Source organism: Miscanthus floridulus, chromosome 10, assembly GCF_019320115.1.
Source record: "Miscanthus floridulus cultivar M001 chromosome 10, ASM1932011v1, whole genome shotgun sequence".
NCBI classification, from domain to species: Eukaryota; Viridiplantae; Streptophyta; class Magnoliopsida; order Poales; family Poaceae; genus Miscanthus; species Miscanthus floridulus.
The window spans coordinates 107567794-107580379 of NC_089589.1; the positions used below are offsets into that span (position 1 = coordinate 107567794).

A 12586-nucleotide genomic window follows, 5' to 3' on the forward strand; every position below is an offset into this window, starting at 1 on the left:
TAGTATGCAGCTTCACATTCTTCTAGGTATGAATTATTTGGCTCATATAAATTCATCTTAAACCTGAAACTTTGTGGGATGCAAATGATGTAACTAAGTTTAAGTCATTGTGAGATATGATATAGCATGATATGAGCTCCTATAATCTTGTTCCAAGTGAGGCATGAATTTCCGGAGTTATTTGTTTTGAAAAAAGAACAAAAATGAAAAGTTCTACGATGGTGAGTAAATTCCTACCAAAATCATACATGATCTTGCATGAAAAGCTTTCTAGGTATGCTGCTTGTACTTGTATTGAGTTTTGTACGACCCATACGAAAAAGACTATTATAGATAGTGTATTTACAGTTTATGTCCAACATGAGATCAAATTGAATTCACAGTGCATTCTCTCAAATAAGCAAACCAATGGCGGCATTATAAATATCAAATTTATGCTTAGATCTTCATGATCTATGCATCAATTAAATAGCTTGTTATAGATATTGTCCGTTGCTTGTTATACGGTCTATGTCAGAGATGGCATGTGCTTGCAAACGGCGGCTGTCTAAACTTGCCGCAGGAGAGAGAGAAAAGACGAGAGGAAGGAGGAAGATCTGGTCAATATATCAACCTGATTGGAGCCATTTGAGCGTCGAAGCCAAGCCAAATACCTGGTGCAATTTGCCCATCCGTACAGATGCAAAACTATGCTTCATTTCTTTCCAACCGGATCCATTTTGTTATTGCAGATCAAAACCAGTTGCTCAGCAAAGAATTTCTTTGAGGCAGAACCCTGCGCGTCTAAGTCTGATAAAAGTATAAAACACACTCCAATTATGCGTCAAGCACATTACCAATCAGGATGGTTACTCAGGTCAGGAAGATGTAAATCCTGGAAAGATGAATATGCATCCACCGCCGCTACTCACATCAGACTATCAGAGATCACTTCACCCCTGCATCAGAGATACTAAGCATAACTGGCATTCCAGGTGACTGAACGCACTCACTGCACTATTCACAACCGAAAAAATTATAAAGAGAACCATTATTTGCACTGCACTAATCACGAAGCCAATTCCTCAACAAAAAACTTCTGGAACTTGAACGCTGCGTCATGAACACAAACACTCGAATTATACTGTCTATATGGATTCATAACTCATCTGTTAACATACACAGCTCTAGCAGGATCAGGTAGTCCTAATCTAAATCCAACTCCTTTCTGCTCTTTACAGTGGCATTCTGCTTCGACTCTGGGTCTAGAATGTCCAAGTCCCATGCCGTGGCCAGGTAACCGTAGAGGACCCATGTCCGCTCTCCCTGGCCATCCACCTTGACCAGCATGGGGTTGTTATTGCCCCCGTCACTGGTGGGGACGATGCTCCGGATGCGAGCCCAAGCCGCTCGCCCGTGGCCTTGGCGCTCGAACAACTCAACGAGCCGTGACGCATTGTTCAGACCATCAAGGCTGGCGGGAAACTTAGCTTGCATGGACCTCTGCCCGTCCTTCCCAGGGAGTGGCTGCACATCGACACCGGCAAAGCCCATTTCTGGAAAGTTGGCGAACATGTCAGTTTCCGATTGATGTCTGAGAACACAAAATATCTATAAGATATGCACAGGGTAGGCATGAATTATTGCCCACCCAAATTCCTAGCCCTTTAGATGTATCGGCATCCCATGGACTATTACAACATCACAGGCACATACGGCGTGTTTGGATGCAGCCCTGGGCTGGGAGCCCCCGCCAGGCATGCGCATCTGACCCCAGGCACTCAATCGAACGCATAACGCCTGGGAGCAATGCCTGGCAGAGGCAGCTTTCCCACAATGCCATCCACATAGGCCCATATAGTGGGGAAACATTACTTATCACTAGCGCAGCTAAACAGTTAACACATAGTTAACTATAATATGGAAGAAGAAAAGATTCGCTAGTTTATCAAGTTCCTGCACTAGGTGTAATGATGCAACAAGGCCTTCTAGTCCCAAGCAAGTTGGGTCCTAAGGCTATAAATGAAACCCAACAAGAACCACCCCAAAAAAGCAGATAAATAAATAAATAAAGTGAAAAAGCCATTGGTAATAATAATAGTAAAAGGAGAACCATAGCCTCCAAATTCAAAGAAAATTCATGTATATATTTTAGCAGATAGCCTCCAAGGCACCAGCCAGATCATCCTCTGCTACACAAAATAGGAAGCTAGGGGACACTGGCTACATTTATATTATATATAGATAGAATTCTTATGGCAGGTCCAACAAACTATGTAAATTTAACAAACCGAAATACTGAGGAATTCAACTGTCAGCCAATACAGTTTTCAACGTTTCTTTTCATTTCTATCTAATGCTTCTGAAAGACAGGCATCTTTAAAGAAACCAAATAACAAGTTTTGGTCAAACCAAATGATTTTCCCCCAACTTATCCGTCCAAAAGAATGAAGGGCGGGCCTGGTGCAAGCGGTAGAGTCTTACCGCCTGTGACCGGAAGGTCCCGGGTTCGAGTCGCGGTCTCCTCGCATTGCACAGGCGAGGGTAAGGCTTGCCACTAACATCCTTCCCTAGACCCCACACAGAGCGGGAGCTCTCTGCACTAGGTACGCCCTTTTTTTTATCCGTCCAAAAGAATAAAGAGAAGGCAAAACATCAAAAGTTCTGATGATTAATAGAGTAATCAATCAGAAGTTCAGAACCACCAAGATCACAGTGACATAGCAAGCATTGAAGAAGTACCTCTCAGCTTGCTCTCCATATCTTTATCACTCATGCCATCCTTTTGTCCATCGTGCTTTGACTTGTATGTGTTCTCAATTACAACTGTTGGTGGCCATAAGATAAGGTCTCCTTGATTGGCTTCAGCGTCGATAGTTGATAATGCTTGGTAAGCGGTTTTCTGAACAGGGGCTACGGAGTAATTCCAACCCATAAGAACACATAAAGCTTTGTGAAACCCTAGGTGATCAGCACGATGCTCCTGATTCTTTGCATAGTATGCATGATTGAGGAGCGCATGCAAATCTACAGAATCCCTGTAATCAAACCATGCATACAATTGGCTTCAAATGAAAATTATGCATAAAACATTGTCTTCAGACAATAATCCATGCCACTCTTAGAAAAAACATGGTTTTAAAACTGATTTTGTGTGAACTAAATGGCTCGTAAAATAAATCACAAAAGTACAATTAGTAATTAAAAAATTTTGAAACATAAGAACAAAAAGGATCAACACACATCCATAATAATTGTTCAAAAACAAAAAATGGAATTCAACCAAACTACCCAAGTAGCAAAAATAAGCTTGCTTTGAAGCACAACATAGTTCCAGGCAGTAATGACAAAGCAAGAAAACAAAACCAAGCATGAATGCATTCATGGAAAGAACACCACAAATGTGCAACATGTAAGTTTGCATATTAAGAAAAGGCTTTGTTGTTGTTGTTGTTGTTGTAAGTTTGTATATTAAGTCCACAAAGGCCAAGATATGTTGTATGGTTATCTCTTCATAATGAAGTAATTTCATGACAAAAAGGTACCACAGAAGCTAAAAGGCAAGTTTTATAGGACGACGATTAGACCTGCTATGTTGTATGGTGCAGAATGTTGGCCTACGAAAAGACGACATGTTCAACAGATAAGTGCCGTGGAAATACGTATGTTGCGTTGGATTTGCGATCATACAAGAAGGGACCGAGTTCGGAACGATGATATACGTGATAGATTAGGGATAGCACCAATTGAAGAAAAGCTTGTCCAACACCGGTTGAGATGGTTTGGACATGTCCAACGGAGACCTCCAGAGGCACCGGTGCGTAGTGGAATCCTAAGCCAGGATAGTAACGTGAAGAGAGACAGAGGAAGACCGAAGTTGACTTGGGTAGAGGCAATAAAAGAAGACTTGAAAGGATGGAATATACCCAAAGACTTAGCCTTAGATATCATAGGAGTGCTTGGAAAACAGCTATTCACGTGCCTGAACCTTGATTGCTTCTGCTGGGTTTCAACTCTAGCCTACCCCAACTTGTTTGGGACTTTAAGGCTTTGTTGTTGTTGTTGTTGTTGTTGTTGTTGTTGTAATGAAGTAATTTCATATAAAGTGGTTTGAAACCAGTGAAACTCTTGTGGAAATTCTCCAGTCTAAACATGCCTCACATCAAAGTATGCACTGTGTTTCTCTTATTTTGCTGGATTATTTGCTCCAAAACTGATTTCTATTCGCAATGTCAAAAATAATTAAACAATGTTTACGGCTTTTCAGGCACACACCGTTCCAGAATAAAAAATGGGGTAGTATGATACTGTTCAAGTCTTCAAGAGAGTATGGTCCTGGGAAAAGTGATTGTGTTGTGTTTCACACTGAATTAAAACAAAAACTCTGCTATTTTGGAGTTAAGCGGGATTCTTCGTATGTTTATTTGTTCAAGTAAAGAGCATCTTAATTCTCTTTAGTACCATAGCTAAACCACTTGAATTAGTTTAGGGTCCCCTAAAGCTTTAAATTTTATAGTACTATGAAAAACCTCCTTTGATAACGGACAATGGCCAGTCAGTCGTTTTCATCAGCACATGGAGCAATTGACTGGCATACACAGTAGGGCAAAAGATTCCATACTTCTAACAAATATATGACTATTACCAACATTATGACACAGAAATGAGTTGGTACTTGCCTACTTGGATAATCCCGTACTTACCAAGTTCCTGGGTCGATTGGGTCGTGGAACGGTGATTGATTTAGTAAGGAACGTGGTATGCTCTTTGAGAAAGATTTCTCCACTACGGTCTGCTGCATTCCAGAACAAGAACAATGTTCCCGGGATGAGGAACGCGGCAGCGTCCCGTAACAGGTTCCCAGTGATGGATAATCCGCAATATCGCTAGTATGTGCGCAAACCGCAAAAATAATCCTGTGTGTCCATGTTCAAGTAGTGTATATGTTCTATGTCATTGCTATCAGTGCTACCTAGATTTCAGTTTGTAAAAGAGATTAATGGGCAGATCATATGAGGCATTGACTGCATTAATTAGGGATCATGGGCACATGTACAACCCTGTATGAGAAAACAATGAGGGTTAGTGTAGCCGCATCGACCAACTACCTGTCTTATTTTGGTACTTGTGTGTATCCACCAAAGAGAAAGCTAGCATGTATTTGTGATAAACACTCAAGAAAGAGGGAGTGATTTCAAACAGTATGGCTACAGGGAATTATTTTATTACAGAATGAAAAGTTAACAGTCCAAATAAAACTTAGTGCATGAAATGCAAAACTAGCCACTTTTAAGCCTTAGGCTGCACAGTTAGCAAATAATAGGAGGTAGAAATGATCCTGGTAAGAACTGCAGATTCTGTGTTGAAGTGAGCTCAAATACTATTTAACTGTTTGAAGGCTTGATCATCTCAACATCCTTATATTTGTTGTGGCAGACTTGAATGAGGTGTATGGCTCGTGGAAGTAACTCATCCTATATGGGATAGTCCTTCATGGGATCAGCCCATGATTTTGAGTAGAGATCATTCCTTTACTTCCACTAGAATGTACCTAATGATTTAGTCCATGTCATTCCTCAAACTAAACAAGACGCCTAGGTTCATAATCAATGGATTCTCACTATCCCATTGTTCAAACCAACACTATATGAAATAAATATCTTAAAATGTCATACTAATAGTAATACTTCCAACAATCATTGACTTAACACAAGGAAATGTTGAAAAAACCCAGGTATTCCAGAGCTTCGGGCTTTCTCAATTCGAAAGTCTAGTATGCTATAATGCTGGTATATTAATTTCATATTTAGAAGTCAACCAACATGACATTACATGTTCACTATTAGAGAGAAGAATCGGACTAAAAAAATCACTGGAAAATGTTTTCAAAGATATTTCAGATAGAGATCAAATCCAAACATAAGGATCCCAAGAAAAATGGCCAGACTTAACTGCTTATCCAACGTACAGTCATTTGTCCCAAGCAAGTTGGGGCAGGCTAGAGCTGAAGCTGACAAAACAATAGCCAAAACGAAGCCAGGTGAAGGAGAAGAGTTGTTGTAGGCTTGGTGAAATCATCAAGAAACAAGAGTAGGTGCTATCTGACAAGACTCTAGGACAGTTGCTATTGTATATATAATATTGAACAACTGAGCTCAGATAATGAATAAACACACGAATAGTTCCATTGTGTTGAACATCATCTGATACAAAACCAATTCCCATTTGGGAAAGAAAAGGAAAACAAAGAAAACAGGTAGAGGAAGGCCAGTTAACAAAATCCTGCAGAGGGCACAGGCAGACAAAGGGTACGGCCATATATTTCTCAAAAAGCCAAAAAAATATCCTGGTATGAGTTTTAACTGTTTGAAGAAGCATGGACTGCATAAACTATTTAGTGGAAGTTTCACCCTGTAGTAGACCTATCACATCAAATATGATACTGTAACAATTAGGAATCCTACTAGCAAAGGCTAGCAAAGGTCTGCTTAATTTAAATTAAATTTTAATTGACTCTCTACCTATGTTTCTTCCATCTATTGGTTGCTTGTTTTAAATTCACTTTTAATTGACTCTCTACCTAAGTATCTTCCATTTATTGTACTATGGAACACGAGAAGCGCCAACTGTAATAATTTCATTTATAACAAACTTCACATGTAAATGGGGAATGGTCAAATAGAGTAGCAAACCTAGGGGAAAGATGGACAAAAGACCAAATGTAGCAGAAATAAAGAGGTTCATTTATAATAAACTTTACATGTAAATGAGGAATGGTCAAATAGTGTAGCAACCTGAGGAATGGTCAAATAGAGTAGCAACCTAGGGGAAAGATAGGCAAAAGACCAAATGTAGCCGAAATAAAGAGAATCTGTGGACATGTCATGCCAGAAATAAAGAGAAACTGTGGATGTGTCATGCCATGGTAAATCCAAAGGTCAAAAATGACAACAGTCTTTTGAACTGTAAAGAGCATCTAACACTAATCATTAATAAAGGGGGGCGTACCCAGTGCAGAGAGCTCCCGCTCTGTGCGGGGTCTGGGGAAGGGTGTCAGTGACAAGCCTTACCCTCGCCTGTGCAATGCGAGGAGACCGTGACTCGAACCCGGGACCTTCCGGACATAGGCGGTAAGACTCTACCGCTTGCACTAGGCCTGCCCTTCTAATCGTTAATACAAACATTTTTTAAAATAAATCAGCATTTACAACTATCAGTATAGGATATACAGACATGCATGGTTTCAAAGGCGACTAGGCAAGTGCTGGGTCCACCTGGATGCCTAGGCGACTAGGCACCACTGTTTTCCAAAACGAGCTGGGTATGCCTTGCCTAGATGCCTAGGTGACGCCTTTCAAACAGGGCAGACATGTTGCGTAATTCTGAGAGGTTTTCGCTTTCAACTAAATAGCCAAAGAGCATTCTTCGGTGGGTGGGGGGCAAAATTAAGTTCATCAAACATTGTTATACTTTGTACCATGCTAGGCACGTACATCAAGTCTGAACATTTTAATTTTCTTGATTGTACACTCAATACGCACATCCAAACATAAGACCAAACCAACAGGGCTTTCAGATTTTTCAGCATACCTTTGACATACAGGGCATTTCAGCTGGGAAAGCTTCCCATTGGCCTGGTAATTCTTCTTATCTGCTTCATTCACATTCATCAGCTTCACCATCTTAAGAAAGGCGGTCTTCAGCACCTTCGGGTCCACCCCCGTCTCCTCCACCTTCACCTGCTTCTCCACCTTCACCTGCTTCGCCGCACGCGCCTCAGACTTCTGCTGCAGCTTGCGTTCGGAGGACTCCCCGGGCACACCACCATTGGCCTGATCCTCCCACTTCCGCTTCGGGACAGGCACCGGAAGCAGCCCGGCAGCGGGCAGGAGTGCGGGCATGGGTGGCGGAGGAGCCCACCGCTCGAGGGGCGGGAGCAGGAGGGGCAGCAGGGGTGGGGGCGGCGGCGGGGGCGCCAAGAGGTGCGCGGGTATCGGCGGCGGCGGCTGGCGGAGCTGCGGCGGCGGCTCGTGCGGGAGGGCAAAGTAGGTGCGCACAGTGCCGTCGGAGAGCGCGACGGTGCGGCGGTCGAGGTCCTCCAGCCCGTACGGCGGCGGCGGCGGGATGGCGGCCATCACCGCCTCCACCGCGGCCACGGTGAGCAGCGGCCGCGACGGGGGCGGGGGCGGCAGCAGAGGCGACGCGCCGGGCGGAGGGTGCTGCCGCGGGTGAGGGTGCGGGTGCGGCGCGGGGATCAGAGGCGAGCGGCTGGCCTCCCCGTTGACGCTCGGGGTAGGCTCTGGGGCCGCGGCCGCGGCCGCGGCGGCAGCGCTGCCGCCGGCACCGGCAGCGGCGGCGTTGCCCGGGTTGGTGCGCTTGTTGGGGTTGGGGTCGGCGGCGGACGACGAGGAGGACGACGCCCTGGAGGCAGCGGCCTGCGCCGTGGTGGCCGCCGCGGGCGGAGGCATCGGCGTGGGCTTGGCCTGCGGATTGGCGGCGGACATCATGCCGGAGGATTTTCTAGGGTTTTGTCGGGATTGGAAGTGGATTTGGGGGAAGGAAAAGGCGATTGGCTACATGCGATATGAGATAGGTGAAGATTGACTTCGACGAGTGGGACCAGGTGTCATAGACACGTGAACGGAACAACTGGACTCGGAGCAAGGGTGACATGACGGCACGTTTGGTCCAAGTTTCCTTGCGTAGCCTCGCTTGGCAAGGCGAACCTTGCTAGCGCAGGTGAGCCAAACCTTCTCGTCTAACATAGTAAGAAAATCCAAACATATTTTTTGTTTTAACTTCTAGCCTAGCAAGATGAGGCAAGGCATTCAAATGTGCTGAAAATTGACGTGCGTGTAATACACGAACACGACACATGAGGGCATAACGTAACGCGCAAACGGAAGCGGCATCGCTTGGCAGTTGACACTAGTCGCTTTGGTGTTGGATCATTTTTTATCTATATCTACACTTATACATACCTCTATACCCCTAATACTAAAGAGGCAAAATTTCTGGACTACTTTTTTTCGTCCAGCCCTGCCAATGACCAACTCAGTCCTATACCGACTCGGTCTAGAAAAGGGACCGGGCTAGGTCTCACGGTGTAAACAGATATTAGGAGTGGGGAAGAGAATAAAAAGGAATACGGGGTTCCAGATGTAAAGATGCCAGAGAGAAAGAAAATGTGGAATGGCCTTAATAATTTTTTAAATAGATTGGGGTTCCTGACGCAAAATATCCAAATTCGAGTGGGCTTCTCCTGGTGGGCTTCTTTTTCGATCTGGGCCAAATCCTTGCAGTTGGGTCGGCTTCGTTGTGGGCCAAACCAAGTCCATGCAAGCCTTTTTTTTTCCTTTTCTTTCGTTTTTCTCTTTTTCTATAAAAAGAAAGGTCATGCAAAATTCACCAAAAATCATAGAAAATAAAAAATGCCAAAACAGTTTTAGTTTCATAAAAATGTGATCTATCCATAGATTTTTATGAATCTTGTTAGGTTGTGCTTTGTCTATAGGTGTGTAAAATCATCATTGTGTTAAATCATCCTTGCATATGTTACATGCATATAGGTTCGGCGATGACCGAAAATGTGGCAAAGGCAGACCCAGAATACAGGGAGAATGTCCTCGTCGTCGGTGTTCCCGAAGCCTTCACTAACTCTCTATTGTCTAGTCCCTATCCAAGGCAAGCCCCGTGCATAATCCCTACTTTTCAGTACTTATTATGTTTGTTAGCGCATTATATTTTGAGGAGAAAGATTTACATCATGTGATGTAGTTTTGGTTAAAAAATAAAACTTATTTTTATTAAAATATGAATTAGTTAATGGTACAACTAATTATTTTGTGAACCAGAATCTTAGACAGATTATTGTCTAACGAAATCTAAACAAATGTATTTATGTAATTCCTGACAAGTAGTGCCATATAAAAAATCAAGAGAGATCTTCCATCATAATCATTAGCGGACAGACCAATCCTAACACATCGATAAAAAAGTTTCGGAGCTTGATACAATGTGTCAAAAAGCTACAAAGGTCGATATTGAGTCATAGAAACACATGGATAGTACGAAAAAAGCTACAAAGTTATATATAATATATTTATATGTAAATAATTATGCACTTTGTAACTAAAGGAAAAATATACCAAGGTGTATTTTAATTCAATACAGGTTTAATAGGCATTATTGTTTATTGGCAGCATTAACTTTATATTATGGATGTGATGGTCATCATAAAATAAATTATAAAAGCATAAAACATAAGTAGATATGTACCATTCATGTTATCGTTTTGCATGAATGTTTCGTTTTTTTTTCTTCCGTTGCAATGCGCAGGCATATTTGCTAGTCTATACCTAATACTAAAGAGGCAAAATTTCTGGCCGGCTTTTTCTTTCGTCTAGCCCTGCCCAGTCACATACTCAGTCACGTTTCTTTTCTATTTTCACGATTGGGTTAATATTGCAAAAGGAGATTAGGAGTGAGGAAGAGAATAGAAATAAATATAGGGTTCAAGATGTAAAGATGCCAAATAGAAAGGAAAGGTGTGAGGGTCTTAATAGTTTTTGAAATAGATCAGGGTTCCTGATGCAAAATATCTAGATTAGAGTGGGGCTATCTTGGTGGGGTTTTTTTTGACCGGGGCTGAATCCTTGTTAATACTTAACCGATCAAATATTAGTTTAGATTTTTTCCATACTTTTTTTCTTTGAGAAATTTTTTTCAATACGTTGAAGTTAGAAAAAAACAAAACTGAACGTGAGTATTTTTTTTCCATTCGTTTTTTTCTTGAATACTTTTTTATGTACGTTAAAGGTGTGTAAACATGAGTCCAGGAGTAAAAAAAATGTTTGTTATCTACTATATAATTGCGGAGGTGGATAACTTTTAAAAAAACAAAACAGATCTAATGGCCAAGATAGCTGGAGTCCTTACATTAATGGCCAGATGTTTCAGTGAGTCCAGGAGTATTTGCCATACGTTTTTATCTTTAAGAAAAGAATTTTTGTTTGTTTTCTACTATATAATTGCAGAGGTGGATAACTTTTAAAAACCAAACCAGATCTAATGGCCAGGATAGTTGAAGTCCTTGGATTAATGGCCAAATGCAGGTGATTAATGTGACAATTTCTATCATTTATCTTTTTATAGCGCTTCTGGTGAGGATTAACATGGGGCTCTATTGAAGCCTCTAATTAGTAATAGTAAGATAATTTAATAAGAAACATATTTTTAGTAAAATCTGAATTAGTCGATGGTTTAACTAATCAAAACGTGAACAGAAAATTTGAGTAGCTTTGTCGGGTTCATAAACCCGGGGTCCCTCGGGAACCGGCTTCCACACCAAGGCTCGGCCCAGGAAAATGGTCTTTCTTTCTTCTGGACCGGCCCGAAAGTCTAAAACCAACAGACCAGAGCACTCGCTTCAGGCCCAGGCCGCCTTTGGCCCATCTCTCCGACCGGAGCACTAGCTCAGGCTCAGGCTAGCTCCGAACAGCCTCTCCAGTCGGAGCGCTAGCGTCAGGCCTCGGCTGCCTCCGCACGGCCTCCACTCGGAAAGCCTGACCCGAGGACCGCCTCCGACTCCGACCCCGCGATCGGGGCTCACGAGAAGCCTGCTCACCGCTCTTCTTCGACTGGCACACCAGAACCGACTAGGGACCATCTGACCGGGGACGCCCGCTCAGAAAGAACCAGAAGGCGTGCGGAGAAAGACAAGGCATGGCTCACAAGTCAACACCACTGTACCAGGGACCATACCCTACACGAAGTTGTGCTCTGCAGCCACCCTGACACGAAGTATTGTAGGGGCCACTAGAAACTCCCATATGGTAAGCCCCCTCCATGTGTCTCTGGACATCGATTGCGGTATGGGCTTCAGGATTTGCCATACCAGGTGAACATAGCATAGCCCCTCACATGCCACTAGGCATCTAGAAGTATTTTGTAGGTACCGACGTCCATCCTTCCCGAAGAAGATATCTCAACCCCCCGTGCACATCTGACATCCTACAGCGACATCGACGGTATTGGGAGGCTGTCGATGTTTGACCACCGATAGCCTACCACGGGGGTCTCCGGGGCAGTATGTTTGGGCTTCAGCGTATGCAGAACTCGACGGTAAACACAAGAGATAGTCGGTTTATCCTAGTTCAGACCCTCGATCATTGATCGAGTAATAGCCCTACGTCCAGTTGGTGTTAGCCTTTGCGTTGGATTGATTGTAAAGTGTTGTGTCATACAATTGTTGTTCTAAACTCCCGATTCAAGGAGCCCTTCCCTCCTTTATATAGTCAGGAGGCCAGAGTCCTAGTCGGTTTACAATGAGAGTTCCTAGTAGGATTACAGGATAATACTACTACTAAGATTACAGGGGAAGAATCCTCTCCAGGCTAGTTCTTCTCCCTTCCTTGCGGGGTATCCCGTGGGTCCCACATCGACAAGCCCCCGAGCACTTCATGGTTGAGTTCTGGAAGCCTCGTCTTGTTCCTTCAAGTCTTGTCGAGCAGGAACAAGCGTCGTCCGAGTGATTTCTTGAGCAAAACCATGTAGCGCTTCGTGAGATCTTCACGTGGTGTGTACCTTTTTGAAGAAAAAAGTACCC

The 12586-nt window shown here is 43.2% G+C and overlaps 1 protein-coding gene across 1 annotated transcript; it reads right to left on the reverse strand.

The window, feature by feature from the left end:
• Positions 1-836: 836 nt before the first annotated feature.
• Positions 837-8534, reverse strand: LOC136485266 (uncharacterized). Its single transcript, XM_066482183.1, has 3 exons — positions 7570-8534; positions 2722-3017; positions 837-1535 (listed from the first exon to the last, which is right to left on the reverse strand). Exons 1-3 carry the CDS (start codon positions 8484-8486, stop codon positions 1186-1188), a joined length of 1563 nt encoding a protein of 520 aa, XP_066338280.1. The 5' UTR covers positions 8487-8534; the 3' UTR covers positions 837-1185.
• Between the last annotated feature and the right edge of the window lie 4052 nt (positions 8535-12586).

Coding starts and splice junctions, on each gene's coding strand:
- LOC136485266 (XM_066482183.1), bottom strand. CDS start 8,486: ATGATGTCCGCCGCCAATCCGCAGGCCAAGCCCACGCCGATGCCTCCG. Junction 3,018..7,569: donor AAATGCCCTGTATGTCAAAG/GTATGCTGAAAA, acceptor GTTTGATTACAG/GGATTCTGTAGATTTGCATG. Junction 1,536..2,721: donor TATGGAGAGCAAGCTGAGAG/GTACTTCTTCAA, acceptor CCAACTTTCCAG/AAATGGGCTTTGCCGGTGTC.